Source organism: Ammodytes marinus (genome assembly GCF_949987685.1).
Source record: "Ammodytes marinus genome assembly, chromosome: 18".
NCBI lineage: Eukaryota > Metazoa > Chordata > Actinopteri > Uranoscopiformes > Ammodytidae > Ammodytes > Ammodytes marinus.
Window position 1 is genome coordinate 8,290,085 of NC_137222.1, and position 27,153 is coordinate 8,317,237.

General features: G+C 41.9%; 2 protein-coding genes across 2 annotated transcripts in view; one reads left to right on the top strand and one right to left on the bottom strand.

Annotated features, from left to right (window-relative positions):
* Window positions 1-470: 470 nt before the first annotated feature.
* Window positions 471-1,875, bottom strand: esm1 (endothelial cell-specific molecule 1; the record flags this gene model as incomplete). The annotated part of the gene is given in 5 exon segments (XM_080046821.1): window positions 471-635; window positions 786-929; window positions 1,368-1,824; window positions 1,826-1,860; window positions 1,863-1,875. Coding segments are annotated over 5 exon segments (744 nt in total). The 3' UTR covers window positions 471-540.
* Window positions 1,876-3,646: 1,771 nt separating this feature from the next.
* The window catches only part of LOC307265210 (putative E3 ubiquitin-protein ligase HERC1), a 41,831-nt gene continuing 18,324 nt past the window's right edge, over window positions 3,647-27,153 (top strand). The window contains exons 1-43 of the mRNA XM_080046833.1: window positions 3,647-3,747; window positions 6,599-7,625; window positions 8,721-8,816; window positions 8,915-9,097; window positions 9,236-9,448; window positions 9,680-9,778; window positions 9,927-10,023; window positions 10,130-10,273; window positions 10,425-10,552; window positions 10,781-10,925; window positions 11,077-11,248; window positions 11,404-11,538; window positions 11,768-11,933; window positions 12,079-12,204; window positions 12,690-12,914; window positions 13,238-13,390; window positions 13,602-13,734; window positions 14,067-14,270; window positions 14,429-14,650; window positions 15,013-15,186; window positions 15,384-15,498; window positions 15,652-15,769; window positions 16,080-16,284; window positions 16,774-17,074; window positions 17,183-17,231; window positions 17,310-17,358; window positions 17,632-17,888; window positions 18,050-18,247; window positions 18,441-18,561; window positions 18,687-18,927; window positions 19,064-19,230; window positions 19,413-19,565; window positions 19,674-19,771; window positions 19,941-20,036; window positions 21,034-21,201; window positions 21,321-21,560; window positions 21,664-21,747; window positions 22,071-22,296; window positions 22,574-22,868; window positions 23,440-24,191; window positions 24,666-24,879; window positions 25,608-25,777; window positions 26,585-26,668. Coding sequence (XP_079902959.1) covers window positions 6,630-7,625; window positions 8,721-8,816; window positions 8,915-9,097; window positions 9,236-9,448; window positions 9,680-9,778; window positions 9,927-10,023; window positions 10,130-10,273; window positions 10,425-10,552; window positions 10,781-10,925; window positions 11,077-11,248; window positions 11,404-11,538; window positions 11,768-11,933; window positions 12,079-12,204; window positions 12,690-12,914; window positions 13,238-13,390; window positions 13,602-13,734; window positions 14,067-14,270; window positions 14,429-14,650; window positions 15,013-15,186; window positions 15,384-15,498; window positions 15,652-15,769; window positions 16,080-16,284; window positions 16,774-17,074; window positions 17,183-17,231; window positions 17,310-17,358; window positions 17,632-17,888; window positions 18,050-18,247; window positions 18,441-18,561; window positions 18,687-18,927; window positions 19,064-19,230; window positions 19,413-19,565; window positions 19,674-19,771; window positions 19,941-20,036; window positions 21,034-21,201; window positions 21,321-21,560; window positions 21,664-21,747; window positions 22,071-22,296; window positions 22,574-22,868; window positions 23,440-24,191; window positions 24,666-24,879; window positions 25,608-25,777; window positions 26,585-26,668 — 8,212 coding nt within the window. The 5' untranslated portion in view covers window positions 3,647-3,747; window positions 6,599-6,629. The remainder of the gene's footprint in view (window positions 3,748-6,598; window positions 7,626-8,720; window positions 8,817-8,914; window positions 9,098-9,235; window positions 9,449-9,679; window positions 9,779-9,926; window positions 10,024-10,129; window positions 10,274-10,424; window positions 10,553-10,780; window positions 10,926-11,076; window positions 11,249-11,403; window positions 11,539-11,767; window positions 11,934-12,078; window positions 12,205-12,689; window positions 12,915-13,237; window positions 13,391-13,601; window positions 13,735-14,066; window positions 14,271-14,428; window positions 14,651-15,012; window positions 15,187-15,383; window positions 15,499-15,651; window positions 15,770-16,079; window positions 16,285-16,773; window positions 17,075-17,182; window positions 17,232-17,309; window positions 17,359-17,631; window positions 17,889-18,049; window positions 18,248-18,440; window positions 18,562-18,686; window positions 18,928-19,063; window positions 19,231-19,412; window positions 19,566-19,673; window positions 19,772-19,940; window positions 20,037-21,033; window positions 21,202-21,320; window positions 21,561-21,663; window positions 21,748-22,070; window positions 22,297-22,573; window positions 22,869-23,439; window positions 24,192-24,665; window positions 24,880-25,607; window positions 25,778-26,584; window positions 26,669-27,153) is intronic.

Genomic DNA, 27,153 nt, shown 5'->3' on the forward strand with positions numbered 1-27,153 from the left:
AAATGACAACAGTCGTGATAACTTTGGTTTAATTGTAAGAGTAACTTTACATCGGCTGGTGTCATATACATGATCATTTTCCATGTCCTCTCTTAATATATACAGTACAAATAAAATATAATTACTGGTGAATTACAATGGCTCAAATAGAAACATTGCTGTATTCAGTTTGAAACAAAATGCAAGGTCCTTTTCTTGTGACATTAACTCTCATTTTCTCAACAATAATACATGTAGGCACGCTAAATGAGATAATCAAATCAGCACCGTAGCTAAGTGGGACACACAACAGAGTCATTTTGATTAAATTAATCTATAAAGAATCAGAAACAAAAAAAAGAGAGAGAGAGAATTTGAAGGAAATAGCACGGATATTTAATTTGAAAAAGACAATGATCTAGGGCCAAGCAAAACAAGCAACACTTTCAAATGCTGTAGAAAAAAGTTTTTCCTCATGTAACATAATAAAATATATCTTTCAGTTCATTTATAAGTTAATGCTACATTTTCACTGAATAGATTCAGTCCTGTCGGCACTTGTCAGCGAGGTTGCAGCCGCTTTGGAGTGCTGGATCTGTCCGTGTGTTGGTCTGTGCTCTGGGCAGTGCTGACCTCTCCTGAGCCCACATCTGCCCCTGAATTTTCAAGTGAAAGGATTATTACTACATCGTTCAATTTTGTCCAACTGTGCAATCTTTCACAAAAGACATATCTTTCAGAAACATTTGTATGATACAAACATTTGTATGATTACAAACACTAATATTCACAATTTTTTACTTTACCTGCTTGTGGCTCGGTCTTGAGCTTGCTGGCGATTTTGCCAAAGAATTTGAGGGTGAGACAAGCTCCTGTCTCCCTGTCACATATGCCACCTTTGCAGTTGCATGTTTTGCGGCACTCAACCCCCCAGTTCCCATATTGACAGTCTGTAAAAGAAAGAAAACATCATAGCATGCTTTATCTCACAGAAAAAAAGGTAAGTGGACTTGACTGGATCTGATAGTGGAAAGTGTTATATTCACAATCAACATGACAATCAGAGATCAGGCCTTAGACAATACAAAATGGAAATTTGCAGGAGCCTGCAAGTTTTTAATGGGCTGGTCATCAAGTTAAATCCCATTTGAAGCAAGGTTGCACAGGTCTGCACATGTGCCTCTTAAACAGTTGGTTTCATGGCAATGGTGGTATTTATTGTTATAAATCAACAAATATATCATTTGTTGATACCTATCCCAATTATACACTGGGATAGGATACTGCATTTGGTGCAGCAGGGCATCACATAATGAAAAAAAGGCAGCATACTGGTAGAAATAGCACACCAGGGCAGGCAGGTTGAAATGTTGAATGTGAACACATACCTTTGCACATCCCATATTCGTCTCCATAATCGTCCTCATCCTTGTAGAACTCGCAGAATAATCCCGATCCGCACTTCACCCCGTGCATCCCGGACACCGTGCGGTAACAGTGCTCCCCTCTGCCGGCGGTACAGACCTGGCAACAGCCGCAGTCATCCAGGACGGTCCGTGTGCACCGCTGGGTCCCGCCACACCGCTCAACGTTACATCTGTCGGGGCAGTTCACAGCGTATTTGACATTGGCGCCCCATGCCTCAGCATCTCGCACTAGAAGTGCAGCAGCCAACACTGTGGTGATGAGGAGAAGAGACATCGCTGGATGCAGGGAGAGTCGGCTGGCTGGCTGTCTGTCTTGTTTGGGGATGGAGCGGTCCAGGAGAGAGGCAGAGTAGCGGACCACCTCGGGGGGGACTTGAGCCGGAGTGACCTGCGGTTCATCAAGTTGTATGGTTATCAGCAGATGGACAACTTTGTTTTGCACATGACTTGCCCTCGTCAATTTCCTCATTCCGGTGTTGTTGTCGTCCCTTTTGCCAGTCAGCCCCCTTTTTTAGAAATCCGGCTTGGAAGTCGGATTTAGCCTAACTCTGGTCCGCCATCCAGGAATTGAAATCCATGTGACCTGATGTCATGAGTTATCTTTGGTTTGTTTGTGTGACTGACGGAACCCCCCAAACCTTGTCGTGACTGGCTCGGCTTTGAATGATAAGGCTACATTTTATATTAGGATAGGTTTTTAGCCACAATATACATTAAAAAAAGCAAATATGAAAAAAGAACATGAATTGTGCAATAGCATATAGGCCTATTGAAGCCAAAAAGGGCCATGCTTGCAATTATTTTTTAATGCCATTATATCTGATATCACAAGAAGACAAAGGGACGTTTTTCGAGATCACAAAATAATCAACTCGTTTTCACCCAAACATATGCTTTGTTCGCAAGATCATCATGAAATAATAATGGAGATCTTGAGTAATATTAGGCTCACCCAGGAACAACAGCTGGCGTAGTAAAAACACTACCACTTTTGTCCAAAGGGGCCGCTAGGATTAACAAAAACTGAAAGTTCCTCGGAGCACCTTTAACAGAAGAGGAAACAACCTTTTTCGAGATCTTAAGGTAATTTACTCATAATCTCGAAATAATGGCATTCAAAATATTTGCAAGCATGGCTGTTGTTGGCTTCCGTACAAATGCACTTGTTGGATGTAAAACTACCTGCTAAACTGTAAACAAGTCTTTTATCCTATTATTAAACTTTTCTTTTATCTTGTAACACTATCAAACATGTAGCCTAATAACAATATTGAAACCACACGTTTCTAAGAATAGCTTGTCTTTTATGTTGAATTTGTTTTCATTAGTCTTCCTTATTTGTAAATTTTTTTGTAAAAGTGTTTATTTCATTTTGAATCAATAATTTGGTAAAATAGGCTACAGGAAAATTCTAATGTTGTTAATAGAAGCATGCAATCATTGGATAATACACATGTTCTAATTAAATATGCCTAACGTTATTACACTGCAGCAAATTAGTATTGCAATTCCATAAAGTTTGGAGATTCAAAATATTCAAAATGTCTAACTTTTTTTATCTTACATTTCCCATAATGCAATATATATATGATTTGGTATGAATTATCTGCATCTTGGCCCCCACAATTCCTGCTCCGCCCCTGGTTGATTGAAAGACTTTGATTGTTGTTGGTGGAAAAAATTATGTAGGCCTAACACACACTGAACTGTGTGGTGGCTTGTCTAAATGGGAAAAATACAAATAAAGGATGGACTAATTAAAGGTGCAGCGTGTAATATGACATCATCAAGAAAGTTCTACAAAGTTCTAGAATACAACGCTCCCTGGGTAACCCCAACCCTTTTGAATAATAACAGAAACTACAGTGGCCTTCAAGGACAAGAACAATTCTACATTTTAAACAATGCACCTGATGACATTCCAACTATGACACTTTCAAGATGGCGGCACTAGGCCTTGGTCCAAAATATGCAGAAATATGGACATATATGAGACCCTTTCTAAGGGGAAAAAAAATAATTAAATTCAAAAAAAATTTCAGCTATTATGCACTAAAGTAAATGTACGTATGGATATTATAATTACTTTCTACAAAGTCTGCTAGGAAATAAAACCCAAAATTCTACACACTGCAGGTTTTAAATCATGATAATGATGATGGCAGTTCACACTCCGAGACACAGGGTGGCGACACTGGCTGCCATACGTGTTGTGGAAAAGAAGCAGACGAAGAAGAAGAGGAAAGAAGAGAAGGTTGATATGATATTCACGTCCAAGGGAGACCTCACTGGGACGGGACAGGTAACGCAAACCCTTTAACGGCAAGGGTTTATAGTCAAGGTAATTTACATGTCTGTCTGTCTATTTTATTTCACAACACATTGCCTAGCACTCCATTGTGATAGGAAGTTGACGAGCAACGGCAGTGTTTTGCTGAGAGCTGTCAGCTCACAAGCGGAGGGGCTTGGTCTCTTTTGACAGCCATGGACCAGACTAGCGACTGCACTGCAGCCAGCGTTAGCTCAGCTGTCACCGCAGATGCAGAATAGTGTTACCGGCGTTTATGAATGACACGGCGGGGATTGCGTTTCAAATTCACATACTTGGTTGTTTATCTCGGTGTAGCGAATAGCTACAACGAAACAACAAGCTAACTGACGGCAATAGATGGAAAAAGACACAATGTTATTGCTGCAAAATGTTGTTTTGACGCTTTCCAGTAACAGGAGCCACATAGCGGCGGTTGGATAATGTCGTTCATTTTAATTTAAATAATTTATCCTGTCGCCTAACGTCATTACTAGCATGAATGCCAAACTCAAAGCCTCAAGTTCTGACAACATAACGTATTAACGGTAGCTTATGTGTTTTATGTTGCTTTTAGTTTATTGCCACATTGAGTTGAATTAATAGCCTTTGATATCAGTGATTTTGGTTAACAGTCAGCTATGCATCCATTGCTGTAACGCTTATTGTGGCAAGGGTTGTCCTGGCAACAGAGCAGCCCAAAGGTCCTTTGGTACAGCAACTTCCTCTGAGCTCACACTGGATGACTTCCAAGGGAAGTGTTACACCTCTAGCTGGTCTTGGGTCAGCCTCAGGGGTCCCCTCTAATCAAGACCCAGACCCAGGGAGTCTCCTAGGCTAAGGCATGTGCTAGAACCAGCTTGACTGGCTTTAGTCAAAGTGCAGCAGGATGGTAGAAGTCCTCCCAAACAGCTGATCTTCTCATTTTCTTTTAGATTGACACAAACTATAATACACATATTTTTTCTTAATTGCATTTATGCTAGGATTTCCCTCCCCCCTATTAGCTAACATTTTCTATTGAAATGTTTAATCCATGACTAGAAAAATAAACTGACAAGATGAATCGATAAGGGGAAATAACCATGAATTGCAGCCAAGCCGGATTTTCTATATTGACATCGTGGTCCAATAAAGAGCAATACCCTACAACCTTTTAGGAAAAAGACAAACGTTATGAGAGACCAACATTTTACCCCCACAATTCCTGATGGTTTTGTGATCTGTGATGGTTGCTCCTTGCATTGCTGTGCTGCCTGGTGCTTCTCTTGACAGAAGAGCCCTCTACTATATCAATGCTCTGCTGTTATTTTTGGCCAGAGTGGAAACCATATAGCCCCACAAGCCTCAGGCAAGGCAAGAGAGCGGAGAGGAGAGGAGGCTGTGTGAGTGAGTGTTGACTGTGGTGAAAGTGGCACGCTCACATGTTTAGCAGCTTGTAACTAGCATTCTCTAACTCATGCCGGTTCATGTTTTTGCACATGTTATAATCACAGAAATAGTGTAAGCCATGAACTTAGAATATGGAGATATTTCTATTCTTACAACAACTCAGCATCTGAATTCACCAGTTAGTTTACCCTGAATTGTGTTTGTTGCTTGACAGGAATGAAAACTCCCTAATCCTCACAACTCATTGCCATAGGAAAGTCCTGCAGTTGATATTCTCATGAGCACACCCATATGCTGACTTCCATACTGTGACTTATTCTACCCTCCATTACGGATTTCATGGTTGTCAGGGGGATGAGTCAACTCCAGGAAAGCAGTTTCTGTGAATGCGTATAATTTAACGTGACAGCAACGACAGTCACAACAGTCTTGCTCTTTAATACGTTTAGAAAGCAGACAAGAAAAAATGCAGACTGGGATTATGTTTCAGAGCGTCGGATGACCTATTTAAGACTTTGAACAAGATAACTGTCGGAGAATATGGATAACTTGGATAACTAAGGATCAGGTTATTACAACTCTTCGGCCTTATCTCTCAAAGCATGTTTCATTCTTTGACTAGCCAAAAAAAAGACAACACCCTGCACACTGTGTCGAGTTGCAAAAATAAAACCAACTTTTTTTAATTGTACAGAATGAAGAAAGTCAGTCTGTTTTTGTTAAAGACACTTCTCTCAGACACACAGGTAATTTAAGTCTTTTAACTCAAGTGTGCATTTTTTTATTTTTATGAATTGATTATTCTTTGCATTCTCAGGTTTGTGCATTAACCCTTATGTTTTTGACAATTCAATTAATACATCCCTTTTTGCAAGTGTTGATTAAGCTCTTATCATAGGGTGGGCTGACCTAATTTACTGATACCCACTGGGCCTATGCCACTAGCCTGGATGTACTTTGTGATGAAAAAGTGCCAAGGAAAAACCTGACACATTTAGACTGAATGTACTTGGCAGTAAAATGCAGTAGGACATTGGATTTCATAGGTATGTTGTTGCGTTTTACATTGATGACAGATATTAAGAAAAGAGCCATTTGGTGTGTCAGCGATACTGGAGAATGCTTGTTGTCAAAACCCTTTGTTGTCAAAATCAGTGAGAGTCTCTTCACGATCCGTTACCCGTCAATACTGTGTGCTGAAAAAAAATCCAGTGTTATAGTATTAGACAGCCAAGGCTCTGTAAACCGTCATGTTGCTAGCTACGGTGGGCCCCCTTTGTTTACGTATCCTTTGTTTACCAGTTTACAGAGCCTAGGCTCACACACAGTAAGGACACGTAACAGATCGTGAGGATACATTCACTGATTTTGACAACAAGGGTTCTCCAGAATTGCTTACTCCACCTTTAATCAAGTGTGACGTGAATTCATTAATCTGCCAGTACAGGCCTCGTTAGCTCTATTAACCATGCTTCTATCTCTTGTTTTTCAGGTGTACATCAGAATATAGATAATGCTCAGACATGGTGCCTTGTCAGACCCATGTTTTGCTAAAGTGGCAGGAGCACTTCAATAGCTCCTGGGCCTCAGAAGAAAGTGTACAGACGGCCAGGAGGCATGGAGCCGCCGCGCTCTACAACAAGCTCCTTCACAACAAGGAGGTGGTGACTCTGGCCCAGCCCGTTCAAGAGCTTGTGGGCCCGCGGCTGCCGGACTTCGAGTGCGAGTCCAGTGCCTCGGCGGAGAAGGAAGAGTACCTGTCATCCCTGCTCCACAGCCAGCGATGGCTGGCTCACCGCGTGCTGACGCAAACCTCCTTCACCTTTGGCCTCCACCAAAGGCTCATAGTCCTCCAGAGGATCTACTACGCACTGCACAACAAATATCATGACAAGTTCCGCGTGCACCTACCCCCTCAGTCCACGGACAGCGGGACAGAGTGCGGGCAACTTGAGCTGGCCTCAGAGTCCTGCCTGCCGGGGGGAGGAGCCTCCAAAGTCAAGTCGGGTACGGACGTTCTGATAGAGATGGGCGTGAGGACAGGTTTGAGTCTGCTCTTCTCACTGCTGCAGCAGAACTGGAGGTACGCGGCCTCTGTGCATCCAGAGTCGGTGCTTTGTAACGACGTGCTGGCCACGGCCTCCTCCGTGCTGGCCTCTCTGCCCCCTCTGTCTCTGGCCAATGAGAACAAGATCCCGTCTGTGGGGCTGGACTGCCTGGCTCAGGTGGCCGACTTCCTGAAGAAGACGTCAGTGAGCAGCGGGGCCGGAGGGGCGGACCCCACCGGCAGGAGGCTAGCCCTGGAGCTGCTGCTGGGCCTGGCCATGCAGAGAGGCTCGCTTAAGTTTCTGCTGGAGTGGGTGGAGGTAGCCCTGGCTGCTTCTATGTCCTCATCATCCCACTCTCCACTACTGTCTTCTTCCTCCTCCTCCTCCTCCAACCCGCTGAGCTCCCAGCAGTCAGCTGGTGTGGGCTTTGATGTAATCCATCAGACACTTCTCCAAATGAAGCAATACTCGGTGCGTAACGTTCTTCAAATTTGGACTTTTGCTTTATTTTTTATTTTTTTAACTCTAGATATTTTCTGGTGTTGTCAGAGTAGTTTTACTTTGTGTAACTCTATTCAGCCATTACTGTTGTGTTATTAGCAACACTGTGATTGGTGTCTTTATTTTAGATTGGCCTTTATCAAGCTGACTTTGGTTTGATTCCTTGTCTTAAAATATGCTAATTTTGAACTTTTGGGAGTTTGACATTTCCAGACCATAACATGGGATCAGATGGAATAATCACCCAGTTCTTACTTTATTAGACATATTTTTTTTGTTATTAATTATTCTCTAACGTTGTTGCATTTTAAAGAAATGCAAACAATCACCTGTGGAGTGAATTGTGCTAAACTATCACCAACTGAAATTCAATGTGAAAAATATGAATTCTTTACGTGGTTGCTCTGCTTTGCCTTGACATATTAATTTATTATAATACATGATTTTTGATTAATGTATTTCCTTTGGCAGTAGTAGTTAGTTCATCAATTATAAGAGGTAACCTACATCAACATTTATGAACATACTAATAAATGAGGCCCATTGTGTGTAAAGCAGGATAAGGGCTCCTGACTGCCACATCCATCCATTCTGTAAACTGTCCATTTTATTTAAACAGATTAATTTGAAGCTTGCAGTGGTGCATTAGTGTGCAGATAAGGATTTATGATTGAGTCAGTCTGCCCTCTCCCTATATGCGCAGTGAGTTATCCTTTAGCAGGCTAATCTGCTTTGCAATATTTCTGGACCATTAACAACCAACCAGGGCTGAGTATTGTCAGCAACCTCATGATTGAATTGGCCTGTTAGCCACATCCTACATAGACGTTAGAGTTCTGTAATAGCAAAAGAAAGCCCCGAGGGATCACAAGACTTTAAAAATGTTTAAGCTCTGAGGACTAGGATCTCAAATGCCTGCCTTCCTTTCTCTTTCTTACATGACTTGGCTTCTGCCTGATTTTACCATTTTATCCAGACTGAACACCCACACACAGTTATAATCACAGGTTATTATAATAAAAATAGATATTATGTTGAAGGCTAAACGTACATGTCTTTTTCCAGGGTTTCCGTGGGGACTCCGTCAATACTCAGGTGCTGAAGAAAGACGCAGATGGACTTTGTCGGCTCTCCCAGGCAGCTCTCTGCCTGTTTGAAGAGGTAAGAGGTTTGTTTTTGTACTCTATGTCATACTGTAATATATGGCGATTATTCCAGGAACTAACTTTTTGGACCTCACCCTTCTCCTTTTTTGACAGATTTGTAACCTAGCATCCCACTGCCTGTGCTCCTGCAGCACTGATGCAGCTACTCCTGGCACCGACAGCGACACAGTCATGGTGTATGTGTGGGGCAGCAACAGCAGCCACCAGTTGGCAGAGGGAACTCTGGAGAAAATACTGCTGCCAAAGCTGACTCAGGGCTTCAGTGATGCCCAAATGGTATGGCAACCAATAAGGATAGGACTAAACATTTTACAGGTCTAGTTTCCAAAATACGTTTTTAGAATAGTGTTATTCTGCTGTTGTACATCTTATCCTCTAATATACTTACTTGGATACACTTTGTCCTCCTTTTAGATTGAGGCAGGACAGTACTGTACCTTCTCAGTATCTGCAGATGGTTCAGTGAAAGCCTGTGGAAAAGGCAGCTACGGCCGCCTGGGCCTGGGGGACTCCAACAACCAGTCCATGCCAAAGAAACTAGTACTGGAGCCACATAGGAACATGAAGAAGGTCTCCTCCTCCAAGGGCTCTGATGGTCACACTTTGGCCATCACTGTGGAGGGAGAGGTAAGATGTTAAAATGTATTTCCCATGCTTGCAGACTGTACATTTCGCAGTTTTCCCTACTTCATTTATTTGACAATACAATTTTAAATCCATCAGGCTAACGACAGGATGTGAAAGTCATGATTTACACTTACTGCTTTTTCAGTTACTCGCTTTTATTTCCTCCTCTTCAGGTAGTAGTGAATGATACACTAGTTCACTTTCTCATAAAATAAATTGTCGATTTTTCAGGTGTTCAGCTGGGGTGATGGAGAATATGGGAAACTGGGCCATGCCAACAGTGCTACACAGAAATACCCCAAAATCATACAAGGGCCGCTGTTCAGCAAAGTAAGTATGCAGAAAACGCTGCTTGTTTGGAGAAAGATGGATGGGAAAATTTTGATTGGAATTGCTCTTGTTTTATCCACATGTATTGTTTTTGAAAAGCTTTGGGATTAATCCTACTTTTTTCCCTACATTATGGTGTCTCTGACAGGTTGTTGTGTGTGTGTCTGCTGGCTACAGACACAGTGCTGCCGTGACTAATGACGGAGAGCTTTACACCTGGGGAGAAGGCGACTTTGGCAGACTTGGTACAAATCTTATTTCTCATGTTGCCTCGTGCTTATTTCTCTTGACAATTTCAGCTAAATCTCTCCTGCAACAACCTCTGTTAACCTGTGTTTCTCCCCTGAGCAGGTCACAGTGACAGTCAGAGTCGGAACGTGCCCACACTGGTGAAGGACATCAGTGGTGTAGGGCAGGTGGCCTGCGGCAGCTCCCACACTATCGCTGTGGCTCAGGATGGACGCACTGTGTGGTCCTTTGGAGGAGGGGACAATGGTATGTTTTAATATACTATGCTTTCATGAAAATAACAAACGTTAAATATTTTTCTTTTTTATTATGGCAGTACCTTATTTGCATAGTTTGTGGTCTATCTGGATCTAAGCGGGAGCTAATGTTTGTACTCGGACATGACTAATCCCTGCAGGTAAACTAGGTCATGGAGACACCAATCGTGTGTATCGACCCAAGGTCATAGAGGCCCTGCATGGATTTATCATCAGGAAAGTGTGTGCTGGCAGCCAGTCTTCTCTGGCCCTTACCTCTGCAGGACAGGTGAGATTCAGCATATTGATTCAGACATGGATTTCAAATGTCAGAATTGCCCCTTTAAAAATCACTTAATTTGTTTTTCTAAATCAATTAAAGACCAAAGTTTTGCCCCTGCAGCTCACAGAACATTTGATAATAACCTTAATACAAAAACAACAAAGGAGACAAACAAAGGACTATATTGATCATTTTGTCGACGGTTTATACACGTGTCCATTCTTATCTATTCAGGTGTTTGCATGGGGCTGTGGCTCATGTTTAGGGTGTGGCTCCTCTGAGACAACCTCTCTGAGACCCAGATTCATAGAAGACCTGAGTATAACCAAAATCATTGATATCTCATGTGGAGACAGCCACTGTCTGGCTCTGTCCCATGGTAAGACAACTTAAACAGTTTATATTCATTTTTCAGATTATTAGTATATATAAAAACTTTGTAACCTCTCTTTCACAATCATTTTTTATTTGGTTAAAATTGTGTAGGTTCAATTTGATATAAACATTCTACACTGTTCTCCTTTCATCAGAGAATGAAGTATACGCCTGGGGTAACAACACCATGGGGCAGTGTGGGCAAGGCCACACCTCCACACCCATTACCAAACCCAAAAAAGTAATTGGCCTGGAGGGGGTGTCCATCCAGCAAATCACTGCTGGCACTTCTCACAGCCTGGCTTGGACAGCAGTTCCAACCGACAGGTAAACCCAAATACACAAAATAATACAGCATGGCAGTTCCGTATATCAACACGTCCTTTGTTTTATGCCTTCCACAAATCTGTGTTTTTAACTTACTAGTTCTGACATGTCTGTGTTTTAAAAAAAATAATTTAATGACTTGGTCTTCTTTTAAGGCAATTGGTGGCATGGCACAGGCCCTTTTGTGTCGACTTGGAAGAGAGTACATTCGCCTACCTACGCAACTTCCTAGAAAGTTACTGTGATGGCATCGGGAATGACACACCCCCTGCCCCATTCTTATCCAAACGGTATGTAACTAGATTAACACAGCACTTCATCATGTTGTGATAACCTATTAGGTAAGATTGTATTTTATAATTTAAGTTTGAAGCGTTCTTCAGTATAGAATCACATGGGGATTATTTTTTCTTGTGCTGCTGTGTAGCCTGTTTAACTCATGGCATCACCAGCAACAGGACAGCACATGGACACTCATCCACTTTGCCAACCCTAATGCTCTGTGTATGTATTCCTCAGGGACCACCATCAGTTCCTCTTGCTGTGCATGAAGCTGCTGTCCATCCACTTGTCCTTGGCCCATGCCGGGGGCACTGGTGCCATGGTATTGGGTGCTCAGGGCAGGCCCCTCAGAAACCTGCTCTTCAGGCTCATAGATACAAATATGCCAGACTCAATACAACAGGTAAACCAAACAGCCTGTCCACTATGTAGTCCAAGTATTGTTTTGTGGTTAGATTAAAGGGTGAATATCTATTTTTTGAGTAGATGCATACCCTTGCTATCCATGTGTCTTTTAATATTGTTTTGACATTCCCGTCCACCTTCAGGCCGTTTTGAACACTCTGTCCATCGGTGCGTCCCTGCTGCTGCCTCCACTGAGGGAGAGAACAGAACTGCTGCTGTCTCTCCTTCCTCAGGGCCCTCAGAGCTTGAATGTCCTCTCCAAAGGACAGGTATGCAGAGCTCTTTTGTGCCATTCTAAAAACGTATATATATATATATTGCCCTTATTGTGTGACATTAGTGCTGGTTATCATAACCCCCTACGGTTTTTGTGCATTCCGGACCCAGAACATTATCAGTTAGGAATGTTTTTTTAGGAAAAGTGTTGGGGAAAGCACAACTGCCAGAAGAAAGGACATGTATCCTGCCTTGGCTGCTGTACTTTTCTCATTTTAATTTTGACTCTGATCCAGATAGTTGGCTAGAAAGGGTACGGATGTTTGCTAGATTATGCTAGCAAAAAATGTGTGTAGAAATCACAGTGGCAACACAAAGCGTTGCTAGGCAATGCATGTTGAAGACTGCTTGACTGTTGTGAAGATGTGTTGCTGTAAAATACCTCCTTCTGCACAAATGTTTTTTTGGTTAACCTAAACACTTAAATGATCAAATCCAAGACAATTCTCTTTTCTCCATATCTCCTTCTCTTTCAAAGCGTCTGCAGTTAGACATGGTCCTCAGCAGTCTTCAGGATCAGAGCCATGTAGCTTCTCTACTAGGTTACAGCAATTTTGGAGAGGTGGCAGCTCTTGGACCCCCTCTGACGCCCGCCATGTCCGTCCGGCCGCCCTCGTCATCCAGCTCTGTAGAGGCCCACGACCCTCTGCACTTAGCAGAGGTGCTGCTAAAAACCCTGCTCCTCAGCATAGGCTTTTACACGGTATGGAGAGAACCCTGAGCAGTTTGTGAGCAAATTATGTGTTTTATATGTCCTCATTTTAGCTCGTGGTGTATTGTTTCCTCTGCCAGATCTCTATGCCCATTTTTTTTTACACGTTTGGACATTTTGGTGCACAATGTTACTGTTGAAAAAACAAAAAAATCAAGGAATAAAGGGAAATAAATTAAATGTAACAATGGCAATTTGAGAAGTATGGTCAAATAGTTATGTTCTTCCAAATACTAGGCATGTTTAGTCAAGTGCCCGAGAGGGATGTTCTAACTGATCCACACGCTTGTGTTTTTGTATGTGTCTATGTACAGGAGCGCGCATTTGGGGAATTGGAGAAAAACAGTGACAAGCAGCTATCAAATGATAGCAAGAGACAAACTGATCCTCCGTCTCACTTCCACCAGCTGCTGGCCGGTCTTCACAAGCACCTGCTGGCCCATTGCTTCATCCATTCCAGCTCTGAGGTGACACTGCAGAGTCAGCAATACACCATGAACACATGTTCAGTTTTACAGAAATAACTAACTCTAACCACACATTTTTTCAGTTCCTTTCTGACACCATATACAAAATACTTATTCCTTAAAGTCAAGTATATTTTAACTTTATATTTCACCCAGAGCTATTTCGTAATGTAGTTGACATTAACTTTATACTGTTTCCGCTGTTGTGTAGGATGACAGCAGTGTAACGCTGCTCCGTGAGCATCTTTACCTGCTGCTTCCCTGTGCGGCTGAGACGCTCAGGAGATCCACCAAGCTTTTGAAGGAGAGTTCCCTGGATAAACGAATAATCAAGAAGCTGCACAGTAAGCATAATAACTGGTGACAGTGTGATTCAGTGTAACCTAGTTACTGCCCTACATACTGTTTGTTGTTATGTGAGTTTTTGCACAGATATCTGTGGCTCTTTTATTCACAAAACAAAATTAACATAGCTTACCTGATCATGTTTGCAGTGTTTGCAGTGTGTTAATCAGCAGTGAGGAGTCAGTTGGGCTGTGCATTCACTCAAATCCATCTTAACATCCTTGATTGAATATTGTACTTTGCTTGTATGTCTGTTGTCAATCTGTATTCCTCTGTTATTTTTATTTTTAAGTCTCACTTATCCCCCTTCTCGTCTCGACCCTTGTTCCAGTGGTGTTGTACAACTCAGCGTCTGGCAGCTTACTGTGCCAAGTAATGTATTCCTTGCTGCTGCTGCCCCTGGGTATGCTTCAGCCTCTCCTGAGCCATTTACTGGTCTTGTTGGAGCAACTCAATGATTTCAACAGGGTGCTGCCAGAGACTGGCCTCTTGGAAGAACAAGAACTAAGGACCGAGGCTCAAAAAACCTGTTCAGGTCAGTGAATTTTGATCTACCTACTTGACCCCTAGATTTATCTTTTAATTATCGTGGTATAGTTTTAAAAAGAAAAAGGATTGGACATAACATGTAAGATGCATCGTACAGGGGAATATGCATACTAGATTGATAATAACAAGGTCTCTTCCTTACAGATACAAGTGAAGAAAACACATGCTTTGGACAGCAGCCACAGGAGGAGGAGGGCAAATGGGTTTGGTTGTTGGACCTGGAACGGTCTGTAGCATTGGCAGTCGGCCGTTGCCTTGGTGGTATGTTGCAAGGCCCGCCGGCCACACTTCAAGAGAAGGCGTCAGACTTCTGGCTATCAAATGTCCTCCTCAGAAACGGCCTTGAGATGGACTTCGAACAGCTGGGTACGAAAACAGTCTGCCTTCTCTCTAGGCTTTCATATGAGCTAATGTTTTGGCAAACTGAGTGCAATGTTCATCACCAGATTAAAGTTGACCCAGTGTAATAATAATGCAACCACATACAATATACTACTTGAAAGTAAGGCCAATGGTTATTAACGCCAGTGGACAAAGTGGATGTTATGTAAACTATTAATGAGAAATGGAATGTTTATGATTTCTTTCTGTATATAAGGGATGGCCTGAGGGGCATCTTTGATATGAGATATGATTTTATTCTTTAAATGCCGATACAAACTTAAATGTTGTATGTAGTTTTCACTTGTTCACTTGACCTATGTCATATTTGATGCTTTGTCCCGTAGACTCTAACATGGCCTGGCTGACTGAGGTAGTGCTGCTGGGCAGTAGTGATGCCAGGCTGGCAGAGCTCAGTCTAAATGAGGAAACCAGGATTTTACTGGAACTGGCGCTAGGATCCTCCAGAGGACCAGCAGGTGCCATGTGGCAGAAGATGGAGGAGTATGCGCAAAGCAAAGGTACTTTGGCTTGTACATGTCTGTCCGTGTGTATGAGTGCGAGATACATTATGAATAGTATGCAGCTGAATACTTTCTGTGATAATTACTGCACATTTCATCATGAATATCTTTGGACTTTTTTCTTTTCTTGACTTTGATCTAATTAAGCTGTGTTTTTTTTCTTCTGTTTTTCTTTTTTTTTGCTGGGAGAGCAGAGTGGGAGAGTGGAGGCACTTCAGGCGAATGTTTGCTGCAGACTGTCTGTCGCTGCAGTCTGGCGGCTCTTCTCAAACACACTGGGCTGCAGAATGAGGCCTGTTGGCAGGACAAGTCAGTAACACATATGTAATAATTACTGAAATGCCTGTTCCAAAACTGTCATTTAGAAGGTGATGTGAATTCATCATTATTGTGCTAGATCAATACTGCAATGCAGTTCAATGTTAATTATCCCATCTATTTGTCAACTCTACTTTGTGACAGATACGAGCCCTGTGAAAAGCTGTTAGACGTTTATGAAACAGTTTATAAAATCAGAAGCACTCTGTTGGCCCATAAAAACTCTCCAAGGACGACACAGGTGCAGACTGCTGCCAAACAGGTACCATTACTATAATGACTCCACTTTATTTTATGCCCTCATTAAATTCATGCAATGGGGCTATTTTTGACAAAGTTAAATATTTATTGAACAAAATATGATTTATTAACCATTATAGCTCAATATCTGTACTGTAAATATTACAGGAAAAATATGCTTGGCTGTGTTAGTATGAACAATAATTGAACCTTTACTATTGTACTTTACATTCAGGAGGCAATTTGTATCTCCACTTTATTTAAAAGTACATGATTTGATTTAAAATGAGAAGAAAAACACATCTATTTTATTTTATTTTTTTACATTGCAGCCAATTCAATCTCCCCAAAGTCCTGATGCAGAAAGGCCAGAGCCGAGCACCTCAGTGGAGCAGGTTGGAAAGGATACAGAGCAGCAGCAGTCAAGAAGTCACTGCAGCCGTGAGACGCAGGTTCCCCCGCCCCCCGTAGCCAACCACAACCAGGAAGGGGTCGCAGAGGAGGACACATTTGGCAGCAGTCGTACGTACCTGTCAGGTTAGAGATGATAACTGTATTTCTGCCTTTTTCTCCAGTAACTTTAAAAATGTTTTGTTGTTGGCAGAGAGACCGAGACAGATTTAGACAATACACACGCACACAAATCATTGACGTCACCACACATCTCATTCATTCATGAGTCAGTTTATTGAACATGTTAAAATAATACCAACACTTACTAAAAAGGGATGTTCAGCAAAATATATGCAACAAATAGATAATTCCAATAATATAGTTCATGTCAAAAGGGGTATTTGGTCCTACCCCTCTTACTTTTATACATTATTTACAGAAGAATAAATATTCAATTTCCATCCATCAGTGTCCATGATGTCGAACTCGTCGGCTAAAAAAACAAATCGAAGCTTTTGGACCAAACAAGATCAAAATAATGGGAACAGATTAACCAAAACCGTCAAACAAGAAATAACCAGATGGAAAATCACAGCTGCAAATGATCCTCACATGTCTTTCTTGTCGCTACAGAAGTCCTAGAATCATTCATGGCTACCCGGGAGGCCATGCAGGTACAGCAGAACGTGACGGTGTACGAATCCTTTGGCACCTCCACCCTGCCCAGCAGCATGGAGAGCCCCGTCAGCCCCGAGAGAGAGCTGGATCCCAAGCAGCAGTGGGACAAGCAGAGGGAATCCGAGGAGAGCTTGTCTTTCCCCGCTGCCTGCCATCTGGTGGTGTCCCGCTGTCTCTTCCTCCTGCTGGGGGTCAGGCCTGCTTGGGCTGATCCCAGCGAAAGAGAGGACAGTCTGGCTACGAAGGCCGGAACAAGGTAGCAATATGTTTGATTTTGTTTTGTTTTGTTTTGGTGCAGCTGTGTTTTTTTTCTCTGTGAGCTGCTTTCGCACTAACTGTCTGTCGCATTGCATTCCACTTTTAGGAAATCAACAACAGAATCCTTTATGACGGCTAATGATGGACGGAAACAGGTAATTATCTTACTTCTACCGTAAATCTACCCCACACCTCGTTATCAGTGCTAATATGCTATCTTTGTCTTTATTTAGTCTGACCAATCCAAAACCTCCTTCCAAGATTCCTCCAAGAGTAAAATGGGTAGGTGGAATACAAATGTGTTAAACAAATCCAGTTGTTTTATAAGTTGATGAGAAGAGCAATACTGCTCTCACATATCTGTCTGCTGAATATACGGCTTCAACCAGCAGCCCATTAGCTTAGCTTAGTATAAAGTAGCCTGGCTTTAGCTTGAAAAGGGGAACAAATACTTGTATCCCAGAATGTCCATTTAATTGATATTGGGTCATCCTTATTTGGAAAACCCAATGCAAATAATGTCAGAAAAGACAGTGACAACACTTTTTTCTTCAGGTTTACCTCTGTGTTCTCTGGGCATCATGAAAGACGCTTGGGATCGCCTGCGGCAGTGCATCAGCCCAAACACCTCTATGTCCCACAATGGCAACAACACTTTGCCTATTCTAAACCAGGTGTTCAGCTTTGTCTGTGGGACCCTGGTCCATCCATCCTCCTCCTCCTCACCGAACCTGCCAGCTGGGCAGACTTGGAGTCCGGCAGATCCGAAGGCCATTGCTTTTGCTATACAGCAGCAGCAACAGAGGGCTGAGGTAAAGAGAGTTAGAAGAAAACAGTCAATTATAACTGATAAGGAATTAAAGCTAGGTAACATTTTAATTGTTTTCTTTTTGTTGTGTTATCAAAAATGATTGGGGTGTTCCGTGAATGTATTTTAAGGGCTGAACTAACTGTTGTTTGTGTTTACAATCAGTTGCGTCTGGAGGCCTTGTGTCAGATGTCATCCTTCCTGTCTAAGATGGAGGAAAAGAGCGGAGGCCTCACCGTCTCCGCTCAGTTTCCTGCATTGTTGCAGTCGGTGCAGCTTCAGTTCCTCTCTGGATGCTTCTCTTTGGGAACGCAGATCATCGGCTCTCTCTCTGGGGCTGAGTACGAGACGCAGCATTACATGGTACAGTCTAGTAATCTTGCTATTGTAATGTCTGTGCAGATGTTTGTGATCAGTAAAGTGGCAAAGAAATAATTCATGAACTTTAAATCAAGTCAGAGGGAGAAAGTAGAAAAGTGTTGGATTAATCTGATATGTTTCTTCTGCATTACCATGGTGAATAAATTACTCTCCAATCCCTTTTATCTCAATCCAGTCTGGCACGCATTCAGCTTCTATTGATACGCAAAGAGAGCTACAGTCTGCAGCCCACACCTTCTACCAGCAGGTGGTGTGTGTCCTCAAACAGAGGGTCCTGTTGGAAAGAAAGCGTCCAGGTTTGTTTATTATTATTTCACATTGTGCCCACATTTGAACTGCCTTGTACGTCTCTCTCTTAGAGATTTTGTATTACATTTTTTTTGTTTGCAAGTATTTGAAATTATGTCTCCATCATACCCAGGCTCCAGCCAGCACCTTCTCCTAGCCACCATGTTTGCACTGAATTTCTGCTACCAACCAGTGGACCTGGTGCTGGTCATCCAATGTGGCATCCTGGATGTCCTTTCTTCGCTGACCAACAATAGCTGTGTTCTGATGAACCAGGGCTGGTTTGCAGCCTCTTCATCTGGATCCATGCTACTAAGTGGGGCTGTTAGATTAGCTTGTGCACGCCTGCTTCAGATATTGACTGTGGCTGCAAGGTGAGAATGAGGACACTGCAATGAAGTGTGCAGTAATTCTGATGAAATGAAAATGTACTTAAGTGTTTACATTTGCATAGTAAATTAAATTGCCCTGAAAAATGGGTCTGCATAACAAATTGCCTTGTGCTCTCAGCTCCTGTGAGGATTTGCTGCCTGTGGATGTTTCCCAAGCTCTTATGGAAGTGATGTGTGAGCAGCTCCAGAATATCCTGCGTACCTTCCATCAACAGCAGACAACAGAGAGAGGACCTGCCGAGAGGACAGATCTGGACTACAGCAGCAAGAGCACAAATCTACTTGGTGTTGAAATTTTACCTATTATAAACTTCATTGAAATATATTTTCACTGTAAAGCAGTGCAATTAAATTGTCCAATTAAATATATATATATATATATATATAGATGTGGCATTTGTTCTACATTTTTCTCTTATAGCCCTTGTGTTTAGAAGTCTAATTTTTCCCCGTGTTTGTTGTTTTAGGAGCGGAAAGCAGCAAAGTGGTTGAAACTCAGCTTGCAGATTTCTTGGTGTTTCTGAGGCGTGTACTGTCATTAAGAGTGATGAAAAGACTATCTACTTTTGTCAAATGGATTGATCCACTTATGGCCATTATTTCACACAAGTGCTCTTTAGGTAAGACAATTTAAAATTATTTTTGAATTCAACATATATATTTTTTCTAGCTGAGATTCAGAACTGTTCCTGTTTAATCCCTGTTGGCCTCCACTGTCCTCTACGCAGGATCTCCATGCTTCCAGAACCTTCGCACTAAGCTTTTGGCCTTCCATGTTTTAGAAAGACTGTTACCTGCTTGTTCTGAGCCTGATCAAATTCAACAGGTATGATATAAAAGTTTGAATGCAGGTGAAGTAGTTCAAGAAAACATAAATCTAATTAACAGAAGAAAAAAAATACAGGCTTACAGAAGTACTTGAGTAGGAAATTGTGAATTTGATTACGGAGGTTTTATCTGTGACCTATTTTTCCCTTGTCTCTGCTTTCTTGTAGATAGTTAAACAACTCTTTCAGCTCTTGTCTGTTTATATGTGGAAGGAACCACTAGCTGAGAGGAACCATGAGGAGACGGCGGATAAAGACAAAGGGGTAACAGAACTATTACATTAATATTACTGCATACTTCTTACTATAGAGTATGTCTTATTTCAGTATATTACTTTGTAAAACAAATTGTCCCTGTTGTTCAGTGACATGTCTTGCCTTATTATCTGAATACAAATAAGTGTTTTCTGATATTGTATTCACCGATCCGCTGCCTGGAAAAACCAGGCACATAGTGTACATGAAAAATGGGGTTGTCGTTCTCCTTTTTCATGCCGTATCGGATTAACAAACTATTTATAGCATTTTATAGGTTTGAGCTTTCCCTACTGCAGCCTGCTGCAAGTCAGAGTAAAGGTTATACCGGCACAAGGTCTTCTAGAAGCCCTTCAGTTCAAGTTCTGTGTTTTTTCATCCTGTAGTGTTCAATCTGTCAGAACGCATCTCAGTGGTTTCAGAATCTGATCAAAAAAGTGTTAAAATGACCGACCTAATATAACCCTCATAACAGTAGTTAAACAAGCATTGTTTTATTTTTAACAATTGAAAACAGTGAATGAATGCAGTAATCTGAGTCTCCCAAACTGCTGTGTTCAGGAAGAAGGGGAACATAGAAAACAGCAGGGCTACTTGAAAGAACAGATGGGCCTGTTTGCCATAGCAGGGTTGGGATGAGAGGTGGGAGAGGACAGAAAAAATAACAACAAACGGAATAAGTGTCAAATTAGGAAGCATATACAATGTAACCCTGTTATAATATGTTTATTATAATTAGATTTTTTTTTATTAGCTAATCACTGATCATTTATTTACAGATGTTTTCAAACATCTGAAATTTCGGGATTTTTGCATTTGTAAAGTTTCAATGACTTATGTGTCCGATTGTGTTTAAAGCCCTCTGTATTTGAGAGTTCTATCTGCAAAGGTTCTCATGTTATGTTGTCATATCATTTCAAGTTTATACCTTTCCTTACATTTATCCACCACATTGCAACATGTAATAACATTGCAGGTAAGCTGTGCTACTACTCTTGTTTTACAGAATCCTGGCAGCTATGATGAATGTATTCCAATAGGAGATTTTTCCTTTGACCCGCACAAGCTAATCTGCTGTTCTCTGGAGAGCGGGAACATCCTCTCCCATGGCTCGGGAGGGAAAGGTTACGGCCTGGCAACAACTGCCATCACATCTGGCTGTTTCATTTGGAAGGTAAGGACTGGTAGATACATGACCTCCTCATCCTTTTGTTTTTATTGACCAGATTGTTAATCTGCAACATGCTGAGAGAGCTTGTTTAATAAACTGATATACCAAACTCCTCTCCTCAGTTCTACATGACCAAAGAGAACAGAGGCAATGAAGGCACATGTATTGGCGTGTCACGTTGGCCTGTCAGAGATCACAACCACCATACCACCACTGACATGTGGCTGTATCGTGCCTATAGTGGCAACCTGTACCACGGAGGGGAGCTGGTCCGCACACTTCCCTCTTTTACCCAGGGTGACACCATCACCTGCATCCTCGACATGGAAGCTCACACCATATCATTTGCTAAGAATGACAAGGTCTGACCAGATACTCACAGGCAGTATATTCAGGTGTTTTTACTCTTATTGATTGTTGAGTTTTCCTTTAATCTCTTGCATGGTTGTCATTTTTTTCCAATAGGAGCCAAAGTTGGCATTTGAAGGTGTGATTGCCTCTGAACTCTACCCCTGCGTGTTGTTCTATAGCAGTAACCCAGGAGAGAAGGTACTTGATATCTCATATATGTCAGGTGTCTTTACTTGTCGCCCATCTACAAATATTGTGTTTGTGTATTAGTGTGCTTTTACTACCAAATATTTTGGTTAAAATTATTCTTCAACCAGAGTTAATAAAAAGTATTATTTTAGAAATAGAACTACCACATGGATTACATTGACAGTAGAACCCTGGAACTCCACACCATAATCTTAAATTCAACAAAATAAGAGAAATGTCAAAAATGGGTATATATATTACCTAGTAATGTGTAAAACAAATTTAAATTTCACATCTACCGTGACAAAGTTGTGATTCTTTATTTTTCACAGGTGGCCCTTCGTGACCTCCAGATGCGAGGCATGCCCAGTAACCTACTTCCCGGGGAGCCTCTGTGCAGCCCTCGGACCACGGTGCTCCTGGAGTCAACAGTGCAGCTCCTCCGTAGGCTCCATCAGTGTGAACAGTGGGCCTCGCACATCAACCAGTACATCCATACTCACCTGGAGCTCATTGGTCCAATGCTCAAAGAAGAAGACCCGGGGAGCTTCAATTCAGGTCAGTTAAAGCTTCGACAGTGGTCACGTATAGGCACATTACACCCAGCTCGTGCTGCTTCACTTTTCATTTTAATTCTAAAATTTAACTAGCATAGGAATAACTTATGTCTTCATCTTATATTTTATGTTGTTTATGATGCTGCAATGTGCCTGTACTTGTGCTTTTCAACAATAACATGTTTGACATTTATTCTTGAACATACACCACCGCATTGTTAATTATCTTCATGGTTATAACGTATAACTCTTTGTTTGCTACTCACATTCTCCCACAGGCTTAAATCCCGCACACTTAGAGAAGGAAGATAAGGAGAGAGACAGAGACATTACTGACGACAACACAGGGGAGTTTTTAGCGCATCGTCGCTCCCTGTCGGAGGCCAAGCTAGCTGCTCTTTGCACTGAAGTGTGGCCGGTGCTGGCCCTGATCGGAGGAGTGGACAACGGTCTCCGGGCTGGAGGTCTGTGCCTGCACAAGCCCAGTGGGCGCAGGGCCATTCTGCTGGGGGTCCTGAAGGAAGGAAGTTCCCTAGCCAAGCTTCAGTGGGAGGAGGCAGACCTCTCTGTCAGGTATCACAAATATACATTCATGTGCCTGCCTATGTATTATGGAATGTACAGGTGCATCTAAAACAAATTTGAATATCATGGAAAAATTCATGACATTCTAAATTAATTACACAAAGGGAAATATGTCAGTTCTTTCTTTTGTCATTTTTTTTAACTAGTATTAACTAGATGCATTTCACTTTATGTGTAATGAATCTAAAGTATACGAAAGTTCATTTTTTAATTAAAATAAGGGGATTTTTATTGAGATGCACCTGTATTTGCATACACTTCTTATATGATTATTCTCATTTCCATTAAAACTATTTTCATATTTTTCTTGTCCTGGTCCTTTCTGCATGTGTTTTACTCCGTATAAATCCATTCTGTCAGTGTTTATTCATTTTTTCTTCTCTGTAGTTTGTCTTAACATTTTAATTTTCATCATTTACCCCTTCTGATATTACTTTCTTCTTGCTTCTTCCTCCTCATCCTTAAAATCCATTAATCCCTGTTGAATCCGTCCCGGTGTCACACTCCATGCTGTATCTGTGGGTTCTTCTTCTTCCCGTCCTTCCCAAATAACTAAAAGCTCCATGAATTCTTGGTCACCCAGCGACACGCCCATCGTCTCGTTGGAGCCTTTCGACCTATCCTGCTGCGACGTGGCTGCACTCGGAGGCCTCAAACCCACGGTGTTGCTGGATCTGATTTATTTGATGGGTCTGCTGGAGGAGCACGGTTGGCAGGGGGCTAACGTGAAAGAGACTGAGATGCAGTGCTGTATGGACGAAAACATGTCCGACAGTTGGCTCTCTGAAGATGAGAGGAAAAAGTTGAAGGAGCACACGGTGGAGACGGACCCCTTCCCACCACCTCCGCCGTGCTCAACCAAAGATTCCACCAAGACCGTTGACCATCAGGAGTCCACAGGTCTACCCCAAACATCCCAAAGCTCCAAAATGGAAGCGTTTGCCCTCGAACTGAGAGCAGTTAGAGTCTCTTACCTCCTCATCGGAGCTTTGAAATCCCTGACTGTCATTTTTAGTTGTGAGAAGCTATCGGATTTGCTCCTAGTGCCGAAAAGTGACCCTCCCAACTCTGCAGGAAGTCCACTTCCCACCAGTCCGATCCCTGACCAGGCCAAGGCCAGTGGCAGCAAGCCATGGGACGAGAGTGCTGAGCTGAGATCAGTGCTGCAGTATGTGGTGCAGAGCATGGTGAAGTGGGCAGTGAGGCCCTGCCCCATCAAGCAGAGTGTGTCTCTTGCCGACCTGGAGAGGGCTCAGATCATGATCTACAAAGCAGCCATTAGCAGACTGCAGGAGGACAAAGAACACAAAGGTATCTAGCTTTATGGATCAGATTGAAGATACTTTTAACTTTAGGTTTCGTTGTTGTAGAGCTGTAAACTTGAACCTTTAGACTTGAGTCATAGAGATTAGGCCTTTTGATTTGAATTAGCACAGTCAAATGTTGAACTTGAAGATAGTGAGGCCCTGCTTAGCTACACACCATGAATATTTGACCTTCTGTATTAAAAGGGCTTGGTTGGTATTAGGGCTGCAACTATTGACTGTTTTCATTATTGATTCATCTAGAGTCAGCAATGCTGGATAACTTTTATGTCAAACTAACTTTTTGTTTAAATCAGTGAATATCTCCTAACAATCGATGAAAAACACGCATTCTCCAGAATCGCTGACCTTTAATCAAAAGACAGCCCAAAAAACTGTTCTGTTGCATTCATGGTCACACTAAAAACAAAGCACTATTATAAAATATAATAACACCTTCCTCTCTACCTTGTCCTTCCAGAATCTGGCCACCACTTTTCCTCTCAGCCTGTTTCCAAGTCCTCCAGCTCTGTGTCGTTGTACAGCGCGGGTTCAGAAGGCACCGCCATCTTTGGCCAATCAAACATAGCCTCTGCCTCATCTTCTAATACCGACTTGGCATCCTCTCTGCCGACAAACCTGCAGGCCGATAGCCTTGATAATTTCAACCCTTTCTTTCCTATCAGCCTTCTCCAGTGAGTAAAGAATATATTAATCTTAAATGATTTAATTTGATGTAACTGCTGGTTGAGTAATTAACACTAAATGCACAATCCAGAGGCATTCTCAGAGGCATGTTGAACGGACACAAACCTTATAACTAGCATTGTCGTCAGTTCTCATGTTGTTACTGATTACTACAGATCTGTATCTTTTGGCAGCAGCAGCTTTTCTGAAGTCCAGGGAATGGGTGAGTTAGGATGTATATATGAGAAAGAAGAGAGTGAGGATTGTGCCTGCTCTGTCTCTAACCTAAGCTGCAGCTCTGCCTGCTTCTTCTTGTCCTAACCCAGCCAGCTGACCTCGGTGTCAGCGTGTTACTGCTGCTTTTAAGAGGCAGAGAAACAAACAGCTTCAGGGTACAATATCAAATCAAAGCCCTCCAGGGAGGAGAGTTTTGACAACAATGGTGTCAAACCTTTTACAAAACCTCCCACAGTAAAAGGCACATATGTGTTGATACCACAACAACAAATACCGGGCTTAATGTTGTAATTCAAATAATTGACTTTTAGGGTAACATTACACTTGGTGTATTTTGAGATTTAATCGTCACCCAACGGAAAATCAAGATCATTAAGCCTCACCTTTTTTTGCTTCAGGTACTTTAGAATTAAACTATTTAGTCAGGACTGAAAAGTGGCAGCGTAGCACCACTTGCACTGTGTTATCACTGTGTATACTGTATCTTCACTCCCTCCAGGCACATGGTCTTAACTCGGTTCCCCACGCTTACCGGCCTGGTTAGCGCCCCCCCTGTGCTGCATCCTTGCTTCAGCCTGGCCAGCTCTGCTTCTTGTGATGCCTTCACAGAGCAGCAGACTAGCTTCATGGAACCAGGTCCCTGCAGCACACAGGCCCGAAGCAGCCTGGGTAAGAGCAAGCGCGTAAGAGAGGAAATAGAACATATGAAAAAAGGAATAAATCTTCTCCATAACATACTGTCTGAAAGAGAGTAGCTTTGCTAATCGTTCCAGTTGTGCAGGTTAGTTTGGTTTTTAACAAACGTTTTCCTCCATGCTGGCATCATAATCAAAAATGCTATTAATGTTATTTTAAAAAGGAATTTATAGTACAAAGGAAAAGGTAGAGTTAGATAGATAGATAGATAGATAGATAGATAGATAGATAGATAGATAGATAGATAGATAGATAGATAGATAGATAGATAGATAGATAGATAGATGATTAATCAATGGTAACGGTGTGCCTCTTGCATGGTCGTGTATGTTCAGCTAAAACAGCATGTGTTTTGCTCTGCTATTGGGCAGATACGAAATTTACAACACATCCAATTCATGCATGACACAGTTTGTGCGCTCACACGCTTGAATGGCACCATTTTTTTCATCGTCAGTCATGTTATTTTTTTAATAGTTCTGGGAAAGTGCATTAAACTGAAAGTCTGTACTTTGACTTTCATATCCAATGACACATTATTAACTTGATTGCTAGGTTTAATTATACACTGTGGATATAAAAACTAATTTGATAAGGTTTACTTGATGGAGTGGCCTTTTCATAGCCTGAAAACCAATCATAGAAAATAAAACAAAAGATCAAATTGATTCATTCATCTGAAACATTCCACTTCAGTCTACTTAATTTCTAAATGGAGCTGTGGGCTTGGTTTTGTTTTTCTCTTTTTTGTGTACTTTTCTTTTTCTCCTCAACCACCAGAACGGACACAAATGTTTGTCACCAGTCGGTTGCTAGAAATGGGATTCTCTATGAGACATATCTACTGGGCCATGGAGGCAGCAGGTACTGCTTTGTGGAGAATGTCTGATATCACACAATGTTTTGCTTCATGGGTTTTTCTATTTTTCTAAACATCTGTCCTTCACTGTGTGCTGCAGCCTTTTTGTAGTATTTGGAATACAGAAAAGTGAAGTTTCTGAATGACAAAAAATGCTATGTATTTTCTTAAGATAGAGTTATATTAATTGGAAAATAATGCCTCTTACTTGTGGTTGAAATCAACTTAGGCGTCCCAATTGTATAACAATATTTTTAGGTTTTGTGAAAATCCAAGTTTTACTAAAATGTTGCACACATAATGTATCTTATTTATTCACACAAACTCCCAACACTATTTCAATTGTAGGCGTTCACTCACTTATTGTTTCTCAACTTTCACACATCACACTTTGTGAACAGATGTGCCAGCCCTGCCCTCAGGTATCACACAGAAGCACAGTCACCTGGTGGGGATGTTTGACATGAATTAGCAATGAACTCTGACAGTT